The sequence below is a fragment of the Mustela lutreola genome, chromosome 8 (genome assembly GCF_030435805.1).
Source record: "Mustela lutreola isolate mMusLut2 chromosome 8, mMusLut2.pri, whole genome shotgun sequence".
Classification (NCBI taxonomy): Eukaryota; Metazoa; Chordata; class Mammalia; order Carnivora; family Mustelidae; genus Mustela; species Mustela lutreola.
In genome coordinates, this window is record NC_081297.1 from 141306558 (window position 1) to 141323883 (window position 17326).

Below are 17326 nucleotides of genomic sequence, written 5' to 3' on the forward strand. Positions count from 1 at the left end.
TTTATTTTTTTAAGTAATCTCTTTGCCCAACTTGGGGCTCAAACTCACAACCCCCAGATCAAGAGTCGCATGCTCCACTGACTGAGCCCGCCAGGAGCTCTAGGAATGAGCATTTTATGAGCAGCTCGGCTGAGTCTAATGCAGTGTCCTTGGAACACACTCTGAATAGCACTGCAGTGATGACTAGAAATCTCGGGACAAGTGCTTGGCAGAGTGCCTGGTGCATAGTAGGTGCTTAATGAGTGTTTACCAAGTGAATGGATGAACAGCTACATGAATGGATGGATAACCTTATTTCTGGGGGCAGCTAAGGCTGGGTTCTGGGGGACGCTGCCAGCCAGTTACCTGGGCCTTGCCCTCTCCCCCCGCTCCATTCTTCCTAGGTCCCCCCATAGGATCGCAGGAGCTACTTAAGCCTGACTTAACCAATATGCAGGAAGACACTGGGAATGCCCCGTGTGAATACTCTGAGGTCAACGTGCTTGCCCAGAGCTGCTGTCAAAGCTGCTTCCACCCCGAGGAGGCCCACAGACCAAGGCAGGAGGTAGGCCAGCTTTCCTGAGAGGTTGTGGTGGTCTGGGATGGGGGTGTCTGTGACAGGCTGCGCCTTGTGGGCCACTAACTTGTCGCTGAACACAGACACCAAACCAAGAGGTTCTGCCCTCGTACAATGAGCTGGTGAGACCACGTTGTGTTTCCCAAGTGCAAGTCATTCTCCTTCTGCTTTTGTGATTTTTTTGCCATGGCCTCATGTAATCTAGTACTTGTTTTATTCTCCTTCTTCTTTTTTTTTTTTTTTAGATTTTATTTTTATTTATTTATTAGAGAGAGAGAGAATGAGAGAGAGAGAGAGAGAGAGCATGAGAGGGGAAATGTCAGAGGGAGAATCAGACTCACTGCTGAGCAGGGAGCCTGATGTGGGACTTGATCTCAGGACTCCAGGATCATGACCTGAGCTGAAGGCCATCGTTTAACCAACTGAGTCACTCAGGCGCCCCTTATTTCATTATTCTTAAAATAAACACTACTCCTTTTTTTTTTTTTTTTTTTGAGATTTTATCTATTTATTTGACAGAGACCACAAGTAGGCAGAGAGGCAGGCAGAGAGAGAGGAAGGGAAGCAGGCTCCCCAGTGAGCAGGGAGCCTGATGCTGGGCTTGATCCCAGGACCCTGGGATCATGACCTGAGCTGAAGGCAGAGGCTTTAACCCACTGAGCCACCCAGGCACCTCAATAAACACCCTTTAAAAAATTTTATACTAAAATAAAACTTTATGTCATCACCATAAATAGGAGACTAAAAGTATATCCTTTATATAGAAGGTAAAAAGGGAAGAAAGAAAAGGAAGAAAATCAGAAAGGTCCTTAAATTCTAACTAGAGAGTATTGTCAGCTGAAGGCTTTAAGCCTGAGTCTTGCTGTCTGTCTTTATTTTTTTTTTAAGATTTTATTTATTTATTTGACAGACAGAGATCACAAGTAGGCAAAGAGGTAGGCAGAGAGAGAGAGAGAGGAAGAAGCAGGTTCCTGCTAAGCAGAGAGCCCAATGTGGGGCTCTCGATCCCAGGACCCTGGGATCATGACCTGAGCCAAAGGCAGAAGCTTTAACCCACTGAGCCACCCAGGCATCCCACTGTCTCTCTTTAAAAAGAGAGACTGGGGGCACCTGGGTGGCTCAGTGGGTTAAGCAACTGCCTTCAGCTCTGGTCATGGTCCCGGAGTCCTGGGATCGAGTCCCTCATCGGGCTTGTGTTTCCACGGGGAGTCTGCTTCTCCCTCTGACCTTCTCCTCTCTCATGCTCTCTCTCATTGTCTCTCTCTCAAATAAATAAATAAAGTCTTTAAAAAAATAAAAAGAGAGATTGGTAGGTGTTAGGGAGGCATTAAAGGTACCCCAGCATCTACGGGAGACTTGTCCCTAGAGGTACTGAACGAGTGAAAGGGGAGAGGTTTTCTCACTTTGCCATCCTCGTGGTCTTAGGCCAAGCCCCGCTGTGTGTAAACCCAGAACTCCTGGTACAGAAGCTACAAGAAGCATGGGAGTGTGAGTCTCCATGGACCCCTTCAGGCTTGACACCCCCCCTCCCACCCATGGCTCCCTCATTCCCAGCGGGTCCCAAGGCTCCTCCTGAGCCTGGCAGGCAGCTCCACGCAGGATGTTAGGCTCCACGAAGTGGCCTTCGTAAGGAACTTCCTGTTGGCTTCAGAGCCAGGCAAGCCAGAGTCCCAGTCCTAGGTTTGCCATTTACCAGCCGTGTGACCTGGTTCTTACTGTCTCTGGCTTCCCTCTCCTAACAGGGGAAGTGGGGCAACAGAGCCTTCTCACTGTGGCACCGTTTAGTCCAAGGACATGTGGCTAATTCAATACACGTTAGTTTCCTCTCTTCCTCCTTCCCGACCCAAAAAATAAACCTGGGAGAGAATTTTCTACACGTCCTGATCCCTCCAAGAATAGCTCTCTCCCCTTAGTGCCAAGTTCAGAGAAACATGCCCCGCCAGTCTGTCTCTGACGCCTGTGCCCTTCTGCAGCGGGTGGGGAGACGCCAAGTGTGGAACTGGGAGAAATTTGGATTCAGACAGGTCTGAGTTCTATGTCAGTCCGGGCTGAGACTTTAGGCCAGCTCGTGTGTTCGCACATAAGGACCAGGTGCCTAAAATGTGCTAACCAGGAATGTGCAGACGTGGGCCCAGGTCCCAGGGCAGCCCTCTCCCTAAGGCTTTCTCTAGCTCCCCTAGGAATCTGGGTGCTGGATGCCTCCCTTCTCTGCTCTCAGCAGAGCCTCCCCCAGGCCAGGGTGGTGAGTGGTTATCCCTGGAAATCAGGAAGCCTGGACCAGACCACAGACAGGATCTGTAGAGGGAGGATGGGCTAGGGGGGAGGGTCCTGCTGTCTGCCAGGCACCACACATCCCTTTTCAATGGATTTATTGTTTTGTTTTGTTTTTTTAAGATTTATTTATTAATTTGAGAGAGAGAGAGAGAGAGAGCATGAGCTGGGGGAGGGGGAGAGAGAGAATCCCAAGCAGACGCCCCACTGAGCTGGTAGCCCGACAAGGGGCTTGTCATGGGGTTCTTCCAGGGGTTCGATCCCAGGACCCTGAGATCATGACCTGAGCCCAAACCAAGAGGTGGATATGCTCAACGGATCGAACCACCCAGGAGCCCTTTCAATGTATTTATTCTTAAACGTATTTAACATTCTATTGATTCAACACTAATAAAATTCTATTTAATGTCTTCACATTATTTATTATATTGGAGATGTGCAGACCAGGCACTGTTCTCCGTCCTTCACAAATGCTGACCTATTTAATCCTCCTGATGTCCCTAGGAGGGATCTTATCATTCCAGTTTTGGAAATGAGAAAACCAGGCTCAGAGAGGGAAACCACCAGGCTGAGGTCACCCAGCTGAGAAGTGGAGGCGCCAGGATTGGGCCCGATGTCTGTCTGAGGCCAGAGCCCGTGCTGACCCGCCAGATGGGAAATCAGAGCCAGGGACTGGCCATGGGGCCGGCTCAGGCGGGCAATAGGCAGCGATGGGGGCTGCGGGTGGAAGTAGGGAGGAGGTGCCGAGACAGGCTGGGGGTCCTGCTTGGGCCCAGCTGGGCTGGACCCCTTGGTGGTACCCAACCAGCTGCTTCCTCGCTCATGTGGCAAGGTCCCCAGGGCGGCCAAGGCGCCAGGCTGGGCTGTGGATCTGACACCTCCCGCTGTCGAGCTGTGATCAGAATCTGGCTCCAGGGCAGGGGGCGAAACTGAACCCGCACGGGCCTCCTCTGGCTTGGAGGGCCCTGCAGACGCCCTGGGCCCACTCCTTGGCACCGTCCAGGGGTCCGCTCACAGGGGCTTTCTCGGAACTCGGGGCGCCGGTGCCCACCCTGCCCTGTGGCCGGGCTGTGGCCTCAGCCCTGAGCGCTGAGCTCCGGGATCCCTGGGGAGCCCGCGCCCAGTCTCCCCCCGCACCCCACGCCGGGCTCTCAGGTGAGCGGCAGAGATCATGTTCCTGCGGTTTCATGTCCCGCATTGTTCTTGGCTGGGCCCCGGCTTATGAAAGAGTAATGAGGGGCCCCTGCTCGCTGCCGGCCCCCTCTAAGGTTTCCGCTGCCTCGGCTGCCGCCGCCACGGCCCAGAGTCGGGGCCTGGGAGGGCGGCAGCGTGGGGGCCTGAGCCGGAGCCCCCCGGGGACGAGGGTGCTGACAGCCGCCAGCCGCCACCGCCAGAGCCCGCCGCCCAGGTAACCTGAGAGGAGGCGGGGTGCAGGGTGCCTCGGCCACCGGCTCCCACCACCAGGGAGGGCCCGCCACCCCGGCGACGTGGGGAGGAATGGGGGGGCCCTCCCGCAGGTGAGCTGCCGCCGTTCCCCCCCGGGTGAGCCCAGCAGGTGCCTCTGCAGGTGTGGCCTGGCCGAGGGCGGGCAGGGGAGAGAAGGGCCACTGACTCAGGGCCCCACCTTCACCCCCAGGTCCTGGACCCTCCTGCGCTGAGCCCCCTGTGTCCCCTGCATCCCCTGGAGCAAGGCCAACCTCCCCTTCTGAGGTCTTACTTTCGCGTCCCCTCAGACTTCCTCTTTCTCCCTCAGACCCTTTCCTGAGCTCTCCAGGTGGGCTTCGCCCCTCCTCCTCATGCTCTGCCCTTGACCTTGTCTTCCAGACGCAGAAGACCCGTTTGGGCCCCTTTGTTTCCTTCACACCCTCTGGCATACACGCACACGCACCGACACACATGTAGAAATAAGCTCACGTGCATTAATGTGCTCCCCCACCACCTTGCAGACACATGCACGTGTGCACGTTTGCACACCCACAGGCCTTTCTACGCACACCTACCTGTACACACACGTGTGCTTGCACACACTCTGTGCCTCTGCTAGCCCCCGGCTTGGGTCCCCAGAGGCGCTGCCGGCCTGACGGACAGCTCTCCTTGAGAAGCCTGAGATCCCAGGAGGAGATGCCCGGACACTCTTCTCCGTGGCCTGCTGGGGGGAGGGGCTGCCCAGGGGGAGGGGAACCCCCACGTGGGCCAGGAGCTGCCTCCTCTCTCCAACTCTGCCCCAGGAGCCAGGGAACCCTCCCAGTGCTGAGCCACCTTACTGTGACTTGCCTCGCCGCCCACCTGCCTCTGAGGACCCTCCCCGTTCCTCAGCCTCCGGCTGCCCGTCGGTGGTGGGCCCGGGCCTTGGGCCAGGGCTGCAGAGGTAGGTAGAGCCGCAGGGCTTGGGGAGGGGCTCCCTAGAGGAGGATGCCCTCACCCACGCCACCCTTCACCCTTTCGTGATGGTGGCGGCCGCGGGCATGGGTCACATGGGTGGGTCACGCAGCCTGGGCATGGGCCAGCAGTGGGCATGGTCCTCAGACCCTAGCTGAGTCTGCCCCGGGGAATGGAGCAGCCCAGCACCCATCCTTCAGGGGATAAGGTCCCCGGCCCGCTCACGTTTCCTGGTTCCTTTGGTACAGCTTTAAAAGATCAAACAGGTGGGCGCCTGACCGCGAGGTGCTCTGGGCTCTGGGATTCCCTCCACTCCAGGCCCGAGCTGAGCTGAAGTCACGGTGCCTTGGGAGGCCATGGCCGAGGGCCCAAAAACCTGGGTTCCAGCCTCAGCTCCATTCCTGATGGCCTAAGGGAATAAGTCAGTCCCTCCTTGATGCCACAGTTTCCCTGTTTATCAAATAAGAGGAATCGAATCAAATCAGCTTTGCTTTGGGAACATGTATGCCTCACAGACAAGTATTACTTAAAAAAAAAAAAAACGAAACCAGCTCTGCTATTGAGTTTGTTTCAGAAAGACCAGGATAAACTAATTTGAATATCTTTCTTGCAAGACTTGTTGGAACCTTTAGTTTGCTAGCAGGCCTTGTGCTTTTGCGTAGGGAGGTAGAAGTGTGCCGTACGTCGCAAACTCATCTGATCACAGACCTCTTTTTGGGGGCCGTCATCCCTTTCCATCTTGTAGGTTGACCTGTGGGTCACTCTTTGGGGACACTGCCATCTGCCTACCTGGGCCTGTGGCCATCCTGACTGCCTTCTCTAAAGCCCTCTCTAAAGGGCTTTCTATTGCCACTCCCTCCCTTGGCATCCAGACTAGTGACCCTGTCATTACCCCCGGAGCTCTGCTACCTCCTGAAGCCCCGCTTTAGCCCAGTACACTTGTCATCTCACTTTTACTGAGCTGGGGGTGGAGGGTCCCACTCCTGCTCCAGTGACAGAGGATTAGCTCTGGGATCACAGGTATGGTTCACCATGTAGCTCTCCCCCTTCCTAGCTCTGTGACCTTGGCCAGTCCCTTGAGCTCTCTGAGCCTCGGTGTCTTCATCTGTAAAATGGGTGCCATGACACGTATTTCAAAGGGACCCTGTTCCAACTGAGTGAGGCTGCCCAGCACAGCGAGGCCTGAGTGTTTGCTCCCTCCTTTGGTCTAGTGTGAGGTGTGTGTGTGTATCTGGCTGGGGATATTGGTCCCTAATTCCCCTGACTTTTGGGGGAAGAAGTCATAGGTCTGTCTCTTCTCCCAGGGGTCCGTCAGCAGGGTCCTCAGCAGAGGTCCCCACCGCTGCCTCCGGGAGCCAGAGCCAGGAATTGGAGGCAGGACCCTCTCTGGAGGATCTGGCCTCCTGCCTGGGTGGCAGCTTTGACGAAGGCCTTGACTCTGGCACCAGCTCCAGCCCTGACCACGACACCCCTGATGATACCAGCGACTCGTCCTCCGTGGTGAGCTGGGGAGGGCAAGATCGCCCCTCCGTGCCAGCCCTGGGGTCCCGCCCAGACCTCCAGACAATCCTCGTACACCAGGGAACTGGGCCACGGCCCTCGGAGACTTAGCCGTCTCCTCAGCCCGCCTGGACCAACCGCCTGGGAGGGGAAGGGGTCTCGTCCATGAAAAGTATCAATGGGCAGGGAGATCCGCGTCAATCACGAATGGGGTCAGGCTGCCAAATACAGCGGGCCGGGATGTTGGGCGTGCTGTCCAGAGCGAGGATGAGACTGGTTCTGGGCTTTGTTCTGGCATAGATCTCTGGGGGACAGGGGAGAGGGAGCAGGCTGGGGAGCCTAGGCTGGGGGCCATTTGGCTGGGAGAAGAGAAGATTCGGGAACTTCCTGGGGGTATTCGCCCCTCAAAGGGCTGTCGCAGGGCAGGAGAGGCAGGTTATCTGTGAGGCCTCCGAGGGAAAGTGATGAGACAGCAGGCGTGGGCTCGAGAAGGCTCACCACCTGCTCTGAGGTAGGGATTTTCATGGCCCCATTCCAGGGCAAGAAAACTGAGGCTCAGAGAAGGGAAGCAGCTTACCCGAGGCCATGTGTCTGGGAAGCAGAGAAGCAAGGCTTTGAACCCACTTCTGTGTGCATCCTGGGGATGTCTCTGGGGACGCCTTTCTACGGCAGGGAGTCCAAATGCCCTGGGTTCAAGTTCCCTCCTGCATAAACCATTTCCCAGCTGCATGACTTTGGGCAAGTTCTTAGCTCTGACGTACATGCCTGCCTCAAGGGTTGATGGAAGATTAGCTAAGTTCAGCAAAGAGCCCCTCGGGGTCCCGAGTATACAGCAGGTGCTCCTCAATGTCAATGCCTTCCCCCTTATCTACCTATCTCCTGCTGGGAGCCCAGGTCCTAGGGGCTCCAAACACGCTTTCTCCTCCCTTCCCCCTCCCGCAGGACTGGAACACTGTTGCAAGGCAGGAGGAGGCCCCCAGCTGGGACGAGCTCACCGTGATGATCCCGAGGAAGCCCCAGGAAGGGCCAAGAGCTGACAGTGCCCGAAAGGCTCCATCTCTCCTCACCCGGTCTCCCGTAGGAGGGGATGCTGCAGGCCAGAGAAAGGAAGGTAAGTCCTGGCTAGGCCAGCTTGGTCACAGTGATCACAGGTGTGGTGATGGCCTGGGGCCTGGCCAGATCTCCCTGGCCATCTGGGTCCTCCGGCACTTCTTACTTTGGTGACCTGAGTAACAACAGTACAGTCCCCATGTAATTATGGAGCAGCCACAGTGTGCCATGTGACCTGCTTTAAATACATCATCTCACAACTGGTTGGTTAGGATCAGGTTGCAACTGACAGAAACCAACTGAAGATAAATGAAATGACTCACAGAAGTAAAAAAATTAGGCAGCTGTGACTTCAGGTATGGCTGGATCCAGGTGTTCAAATAGTATGAGAAATAGGGTCTCTGCTGTGTTTTCTTCTGCTTTGGCTTCATTCTCAGCCAAACCTTACTCCTGGTCTTGGCATGATGAGCCCCAGCAGGACCAGGCCATATCGTACCTACAGATCAGCTCCCAGGAAAGAGGGTACAGTCTTCCCAGTAGGGTTTTCCCTGGGACCCAGCGTGGGTCCTATGCCCAACCTGGTAATCAGGGATGGGGTCGGGCCCCAGCGCACACCTCATGGCCTGAGAGTAGGGGAAGAGATTGCCTACAGGAAATCAGGGGGATTGTTTGAAGAGAAAAGGAAAAGGCCAGTGGGCAGGCCAAGCCCCTAGATGCCTTTGACCCATAATGTGAGCCCGGTATGGGTGATGGGAGCACATGGAACATGGGAGTCCGGGGGGAGAGAGAAGCCTAATGTGGGGGGCACCCACACTCTGACCCTCCCTCCAAACCTGTTTTTCCTGCTGTCTGTTCCATGTCACCACCATTCTGATGACTTAGGCCCCAAGTCTTGTGTTCTCCTGATTTCTCCATTTCTTCACCTTTGCATTCAACCCGCAGTTCTGGTTAGCTTCACCTGCAGAGCACACCTCAAATCTGTCTCCTTTTTGCCATCTGTACAAGTACTCCCTGGCCAAGCCACCAGTGCCCCTGCTGGGATTATCACCAGAGTCCCCTCCAAGCCTCCGGGTTCTGCCCGGCCTTCTGGGTCCATTCCCCACAGCAGTTGGAGCCACCTTTAAAAACGCGAGGGGCATCTGGGGGGCTCAATTGGTTATGCATCTGAGCTTTGATTTTGGCTCAGGTCATGTTCTCAGGGTCATGAGATCGAGCCCTGCATTGGGCTCCGTGCTGAGTATGGAGCCTGCCTGAGGTTCTCTCTCCCTCTGCGCCTTCCCCGCTCACATGCATGTGTGCTCCCTCTCTCTCTATCTCTAAAACAAACAAACAAACAAAAGCATGAATCAGATCTTATCACTGCCTCACCCCCACCGCCTGGCCCTCTCAGGCCCTGGGGAGAGGGTGCGTGGGAAGAAGTAAGATCACAGAGGAAAGAGGGAGCCAAATGTCTCCCTGGAGTGAGAGCGGCTAATAGGCAGTCGGGATTTTGTATGACATATCTGCTTTCTTGCTTCTCATGCAGGGCAGTTGGGGGGGGGGGTGCCCGTCACTCTGAGCCCTGCTTGATCAAAGGTAGCCTCGTAAGGACAGGCTACACAGAGTCCCAGCACATCTGTAGAACCTGCCCTCTGTGCACATAGGGGCGCTGCGGGACAGAAGTCAGATCCTGGGAGGGCGCTGAGCCAAAAGGGATGCTCGAGATGGGCAGGCAAGGAAGAAGGGTGGCGGGGATGGTGACCCAGCGGTGAGGCCCTGGGAGCTGTGGGAGCCCTGCTCCGCCAGCCCTGCCTCAAAGGGCGAGGCAGACGCTACAGGAGGATGGAGCCTTTCCAACGTGCTCAGCACTTCCCTCAGCCTAGGAGACGCAGTGGAAATGGGAGAAGGCGGGGCCCCTCCCCGGATGGAGCAGGGATGCCCTTAGGGGTGGCCAGAGCCTCACCAGCCTTGGGAAATCCCTGGATTTTCTTTGAAATGCCGCTGGGAGGCCCTGAGGTTTTTGCCATCTTTGACTTAGAGATAATTTTGGATTTATAGCAGAGTGGCAGAGATTCGAGAGAGAGTTTCCATGATACCTGTTGCCCGGTTCGCCTAATGTTGACATCTTACAAAAGCAAAGTCCGACTACCAAAATTAAGAAATGAACATCGATAGAGCACCGCTGTCTAAACTATAGACTTTATGTGGGTTCGCCTGTCTTTCCCACTAATGCCCCTCTGTGGTCCTGAGCACCCATCCAGGACCCCCACTGCGTGGACACACCGTGTCTCCCAGTCTCCTCCAGTCTGATAGCTTTCTTGTCCTTCCTTGTAAGCAGGGGCGATCTAGCTGGGCTTGCTTTTGGAAAGGATCTCCGTAAATGGGACGATGATCCAGGGCCCCCAGAGCAACCATTTAGTCAAGGGATGCAGGTGGTTGATGGGATTGGGGCGGCTAGGAGAACAGGATTTGGAACAACATGGGGCGTCAGTTCATCAGACAACAACGAAAACCTGAAGTGCTACTCTGTGCTTGGTTCTGGTTCCTTGCTAGGTGCTGGAAATTCAGACTTCGGGGACAGCAGCTCAGAAAGTCGGGAGGAAGCAGAGCTTTCCAAGCAGGAGGGAGGCCATCTTAAGCATGGCCTTTATTTTATTTTATTAAGATTTTATTTACTTATCCGAGGGAGAGAGAACGTGTGAGAGAGCTAGCCCAAGCTGAGGGGGTGGGGGAGGGGCAGAGGGAAGGGGAGAGGCAAACTCCTCACTAAGCAGGGAGCCCAACACCCGGCTTGATCCCAGGACCCCAAGATCATGATCTGAGCCGAAGGCAGACGCTTAACCCACTGAGCCCCACGGGCGCCCCTTAAGCAAGACCCTTAATGAAAGCAGTCGTGGCTCCTTCTGGAGGAGGCCACTGTACTCTTTACCCCTCTCCTGAAGCTCTGGCCCAGGGACATGCACACAGCTGGGGGCCACCCCATGCTGGGTGACCAAGGGCTGAGGGGGCTGGAGGGGGACTGAGGTCATGGTGGTCCGTCCCTGGGGATGGGAGTTGGAAGGGGTCCCTGTTTAGGGCAGTTGCAGTAATGTCTCTGACCAGGGCTGCTTACCCTGTAATATGCTTGCAAATTACCAGGGAAGCTTCTTAAAATGTAGATTCTGCGCAGTGCTTCCAGGGGTGGGCCCTGAGAGTCTGCATTTCTAGCAAACTCCCAGGTGAGGCCTACAGGTTCACAAAAGCCCATCCCAGGCTCATGGCAGCCCTGAGAGCCTCTGGGCCAGGAGCCTGTCTGGGTTGAAGGAATGGGAGCTCTCTAGAGCTATCGCACATGATGGAGCCTCATTAGAAGAGATATTGGGGGGGGGTCACAGAACCCCTTTGCAGGAAGTAGGATAGGGAAAGGGAAGTTGCTAGGTAGCTGCCACCAGACCCACCTTTCCTGCTCTCGGGTCACGTGGGCGATTGTCTGAACCGCTCTGGGGACCCCCAGTCTATGTGCCCTTCCAGCTCTAAGAGCCTACATCCCAGTGACCAGTCAGGCGGGGTTTCCATTTCCAATTCTGAGCCTCAGCTTAAGAGAGGCCTTGGAGCTTTCTCCGATCGAACTCGCTCCAAGGGGTGGAGTCACTTGGCCTGGACAGCGGATCCTCTAAGAAGGGGCTCTGGGCTCTGCCTTCCTCATCTGTCCCAGGGGTCGTGTGTGAGGCCCCTCCCCGTACCTTGAACCAGCCTCTCCTCTCTCCAGACCCCTGCAGTGGGAGCCGAAGTGCCGGACAGCACTGGGTGAAGCTCCGGGGAGAAAGTGGGCACTTCCTGGAGCGGCACCGGTCGGCGCTAACCCAGGTTTCCCGTGCGACACTGCCGGGCGGACCTCGCGGTGCCAGCCCCCAGGCTTCCTCTCTTCATCGTTCTGCCCAGAAGGACGCTGCCCAGACTGCTTCCACACAGGTCGATACCCCCCGAGCCTCCTCTCCCACACAAATCGCCCAACGGGAGAAGCCCAGGACCTCGTCCACCCAACAGGACATCCCCAGGCCCGCCTTCACACAGCACAACACCCCCAGAGCCTCCTCTCCCTCAAGAATCGCCCAACGTGATGACCCCAGAACCTCCTCCGTCCAACGGAGCAACCTTCGAGTTTCCTCTCCCACCAGAACCACCAAACAAGACAACTCTAGAACCTCTTCTGTCCAACAGAACAACATTCAGACTTCTTTTCCCACGTGTACTTCGCAGAGGGACAATCCCAGAGGCTCCTCTCCCAACAGAACCACCCTGCGGGACAACCCCCGGGCACCCTGTCCGCAACGGGACAATCCCAGAGGCCCCTCTCCCAACAGAACCACCCCACGGGACAACTCCCGGGCACCCTGTCCGCAACGGGACAATCCCAGAGGCCCCTCTCCCAACAGAACCACCCCGCGGGAAAACTCCCGGGCATCCTGTCCCCAGCGAGACAATCCCAGAGGCGCCTCTCCCAACAGAAGCACCCAGCGGGACAACCCGCGGACACCCTGTCCCCAACGGGACAATCCCAGAGGCGCCTCTCCCAACAGAACCACCCCGCGGGACAACCCCCGGACACCCTGCCCCCAACGGGACAATCCCAGAGGTTCCTCTCCCAACAGAACCACCCCGCGGGACAACTCCCGGGTACCCTGTCCCCCGCAGGACAATCCCAGAGGCGCCTCTCCCAACAGAAGCACCCTGCGGGACAACCCCCGGACACCCTGTCCCCAACGGGACAATCCCAGAGGTGCCTCTCCCAACAGAAGCACCCAGCGGGACAACTCCCGGACACCCTGTCCCCAACGGGACAATCCCAGAGGCTCCTCTCCCAACAGAACCACCCAGTGGGACAACCCCAAAGCTTCTTGTATTCAACAGAACAACCCTAGGACCTCTTATAGTCAACGAGACAATCCACAGTCTTCCTCTCAGCGGGACAGCCCTGGAGCATCCTCCCCTCGATGCTGCACGAAACGGGACCACCCTGGACCGTCACCTCCCCATCGCTCCGCTCAACGGAACAACCCCAGGAATTCTTCACCCCATCGTACTAACAAAGACATCCCCTGGGCCTCCTTTCCCCTCCGCCCAACCCAGAGCGAAGGCCCCCGAACCTCTTCCCCATCTCGCTCCAAGCAAAGTGAGGTTCCCTGGGCCTCCATTGCCCTTCGGCCAACCCAAGGGGACAGGCCTCCTCAGACCTCCTCTCCCACTAGGCCAGCTCAGCGCGACCCACCTCTGTCCTCGTCCGGATCTGCCCAGCACAGCTCGCCATCTCAGGCTGCGTCCTCCCTCCATAACCCGGGCCCCCACAGTGCCTCCCGGACCTCTTCACCTCTGTACCCTGCTACCCGCGGGGCACCCCAGACCTCTTCGGAGCCCTCCCAGCCTCCATGCTCGGTCTGTATTGGGCATCGGGACGCCCCTCGAGCTTCTTCACCTCCTCGCTACTTGCAACATGACCCATTCCCCTTCTTCCCAGAACCCCACGCATCTGAGACAGAATTGCCCCACCACACCCCCCCCTACATACCTCCAGCCGTGTGCATTGGACACCGGGATGCCCCCCGGGCTTCCTCACCCCCCCGCCACACCCAGTTTGACCCCTTCCCCTTCCTCCCAGACACATCTGATACTGAGACTCAGTCCACCCAGCACGACCCTCCTCAGCTCCCCCCACCTGTGTGTATTGGGTACCGGGATGCACCCCGGGCCTCCTCTCCGCCACGCCAGCCCCCAGAACCCTTCCTGTTATTCCAGGATCTTCCCAGGGCCAGCACTGAGAGCCTCGTCCCCTCCACAGACTCTCTGCACGAGCCCCCCCACATGCCCACCCCCGTGTGCATCGGGCACCGGGATGCGCCCTCTTTCTCATCCCCACCACGCCAGGCCCCGGAGCCCTCCCTCTTTTTTCAGGATCTCCCAGGGACTAGTATGGAGAGCCTGGCCCCCTCCACTGACTCTCTGCATGGCTCCCCCGTGCTGCCTCCCCAAGTGTGCATCGGGCACCGGGATGCACCCCGAGCCTCCTCCCCACCCCGCCACCCCCCCAGTGACCTAGCACTCCTGGCACCGTCACCTCCGCCAGGCAGCTCAGGGGGCTCCCGGGGCTCAGCAGCCCCTGGGGAGACCAGGCACAACCTGGAGAGGGAGGAGTACACCATGCTGGCCGATCTGCCCCCGCCCAGGAGGCTGGCGCAGAGGGAGCCAGGGCCCCAGTGCAGCAACGGCGGCCGCACCCGCAGCCCTGGCCGTGCGGAGGTGGAGCGCCTCTTCGGGCAAGAGCGCAGGTGAGCTCAGGGCGGGGCCAGCCAGGTGGGCTGGGGAAGAGGCTCGGTGGCAGGACAGGTGGAAGCTTCACAGGCTTAGGTGGCAGATGGAAAGGGTTCAGACCCCCACCGTGCCACTGACTGGCTGTGTAACCTTGGGCAAGTCACTTCTCTCTGTTTCCACATTTTAGGAGGTTTTTTTGGACAACGGAGTGATACTGTGTGTAGCCTAGTGGTTAAGATCAAAGGCCAGGGTCAGGTGGGCTGAGTTCAAATCCTGGGTCAAACCCACCCCAACAAACTATGTGACCTCGTGAAGTGATTTAACCTCCCTGAGCCTCAGTTTCCTTATCTGTAAAATGGGGATAATGTTAGTACAGTAATTTCAATAAGGTTAAACTCTCAAACTCTTTCTTTGATCCAGACTCACAGGTTTATTTTTTTTTCCTTCTTACATGAGAGAAAAGGAAGTACTTATGATATTTTTTCTGCTTTAAAAAATTTAAAATTTTAAATTTAAAAAATTAAAAAAAATTAAATTAAAACAATTTTTTTTAATTCTTTTTTTTTTTTTTTTTTTTTTTTTGCTTTAACCAAGAAAACTCATGGGTCACCTTGAACTTCAGAGAACAGAGATGTCAGTTTAAAATGAATGGCCAAAACCACATATTTTAAATAAGAGAACTCCCAGAATTACAAATTTTGTAGAAGTTACATGTCACTTTTGTGAGACATGGCAACAGTGTCAGAAGTCCTTTCCATGTGTCCCACAGTGACCTTTGTCAGCAGGGACACACAGGTGGTTTATGACCCAGAGCGTTGGCTTTGGCATAGCTGTGGGGAGGGAAAACATTTTCTCCTGATCTGGCTGAGATTCCTTTCTCTGGCAGTTGCAGCGTCAAGAGTTTTCCAGAATTGGGGCTGGAATTCCATGAGTTAAGGTTAAGAGAACCCGAAAAAGTAGGTCTGGAAGTCTCAAAACCTCGGGTGTATAATTCAGTGCATTATAGTGTATTGACTGAGACGCAAAACCTCATTTGAGAACTTTCCACCACCCCAGGAGTGGGTCGTATTTTGCATTCCAGAATTTTTCTGTTTTCCTTGGGGCAATGTTTTCTCTTAGATTTGAATCTACTAGAGCAACCTGACCTCTGATTCTTCAAATTTCCTTCTCCAGTTAAGTTTTATCCATTTACTACCACCCAGGTGAAAACCTGTGGGGTCTCCATCATTAATGTAATTCTCTCTTTGGCCTTAAAAGAAACCACACATACACACACATTTAAAAAAAAATTTTAGTTAATATATACTGGGTTATTTGCTTCGGGGGTACAGGTCTGTGAATCATCAGGCTTACACATTTCACAGTACTCACCACAGCACATTCCCTCTCCCTACCGCCCTGCCTCCAGCAACCCTCAGTTTGTTTCCTGAGATTAAGAGTCTCTTATGGTTTGTCTCCCTCCCTGGTCCCATCTTGTTTCATTTTTTACCCTCCCTACCTGCCATGACCCTCCGTCCTGCCTCTCAAATTCCTCATATCAGAGAGATCATATGATAATTGTCTTTCTCTGATTTGATTGACTGACTTCGCTCAGCACAATACCCTCTCGTTCCATCCACGTCGCAAATGGCAAGATTTCGTGGTTTTTTTGATGGCTACGTAGTATTCCATTGTACGTATCTACCACATCTTCTTTATCCATTCATCTGTTGATGGACATCTGGATTCATTCCATAGTTTGGCTGTCGTGCACACACACACATTTGAATTTTCTTAGGGCAGCTTTAGGTTCATAGCAAAATTGAGTCGAAAGTACAGAGATTTCCCATTCAGCCCCTACCCCACCTGTACATGCAGCATCCCTCTCCCCAACCCCGACTACAACAGCCCCCGCCAGAGTGGAGCGTTTTTTATAAACCCTGAACCTACATTGACACGTCATTATTACCCACAGTCCGTACTTTACAGCAGGACTCCCTTCTGATGGGGCACATTCTGTGTGTTTGGACAAATGTATAATGACATGTATCTACCATTACGCTGTTACACAGAACATTGAACTGCCCTAAAAATCCCCATTTCTTTGGTCTTTTATGATTACTATTTTTGGTCCAATATCAATTTGCTTAATTTCGATTTTATCTGTTAATTCATCAGGGACACTAAAGGTCTTTAACCACAGTTATATTTTCTTCTTCTCGGTCTTTTTTTTTTTTTCTTATGGGGATAACTTTGAGAGAGAGAAAGCATTTATAAGAGAAGTCAGGAATATGTTTATAATCTTGTTAACCGCTTAATTATTTTTCCATAGGTACTTATATTCATTTTATTTTACTCTTTTTAAAGTTGTTTACCTTTTTAAAACATTATGGTAGTATAATTGATAGACAAGAAAAATTGCATATATTTCATGTCTACATTTTGGTGAAGTAAACTATCTACTTTTTAACCAAGGCTTTATAACTCTACTGAAGACTTAAAGTTTTTTTTTTTCTCATGTATGGCACTTTTTCCAAATAGAAAAACATTTGCTGTCTGAAGATAAAATTTTAAAACCTATTTAAATATCTGTAAGGGACTGAAAGTTTTGAGTGGGTGGCTAGAGGATCATGCTTTTATGTTCTCCTATATATCAATTCAACATGTGTTTATTGAGCATCTACTCTGTCTAAGCATTGCGTAACTGAGCCTGGAAAATTTCTCTTAACGGGCTATCACATTAAAGCATTAGGCGTTTTGGCTTGAGGCTTCATTTTTCTCCCCTAGATGCCTTTGGAATCCCTTATCTTAGCATCATATAAATACTTTGTAATTTCTTGAATTTAAAACAGAGCCTTCATGGAATTTGCTAGACTTGATGACTTTTGTTCTTTTTAAACGATTTTATTTATTTATTTGACAGACAGAAATCTCAAGTAGGCAGAGAGGCAGATAGAGAGGGGGGGGGAAGCAGGCTCCCCACTGAGCAGAGAGCCCGATGCGGGCCTCGATCCCAGGACCCTGAGATCATGACCTGAGCCAAAGGCAGAGGCTTTAACCCTCTGAGCCACCCAGGCACCTTGCCTTCTGTTTTTTAATACCCCCTCTAAGTAGAGTAGAGCCCATCCAAACCTCCAGAGGAAACATGTTTCCTTTGCCACACCAACACTGAGGAAGAGGCAGCCCAAGGGGATGGGCTTCTCCTTTGGCTTCTCAGAATGTTCTTGAATCCTTTCTTCCTATCTCTTGATTCCACATAGGGGAAACTTCTCAGAAGAGATGAGGGTTGGGCAAGCTGGAGTTTATACGGAGAGTGCTTCCACGCAA

At 54.1% G+C, this 17326-nt stretch overlaps 1 protein-coding gene across 1 annotated transcript in view; it reads left to right on the forward strand.

Annotated features, from left to right (window-relative positions):
- Positions 1-415: 415 nt before the first annotated feature.
- Positions 416-17326, forward strand: part of TRIOBP (TRIO and F-actin binding protein) — a 51530-nt gene continuing 34619 nt past the window's right edge. Inside the window, exons 1-5 of the mRNA XM_059186926.1 lie at positions 416-544; positions 5056-5195; positions 6511-6706; positions 7649-7817; positions 11484-14037. Coding sequence (XP_059042909.1) covers positions 431-544; positions 5056-5195; positions 6511-6706; positions 7649-7817; positions 11484-14037 — 3173 coding nt within the window. The 5' untranslated portion in view covers positions 416-430. The remainder of the gene's footprint in view (positions 545-5055; positions 5196-6510; positions 6707-7648; positions 7818-11483; positions 14038-17326) is intronic.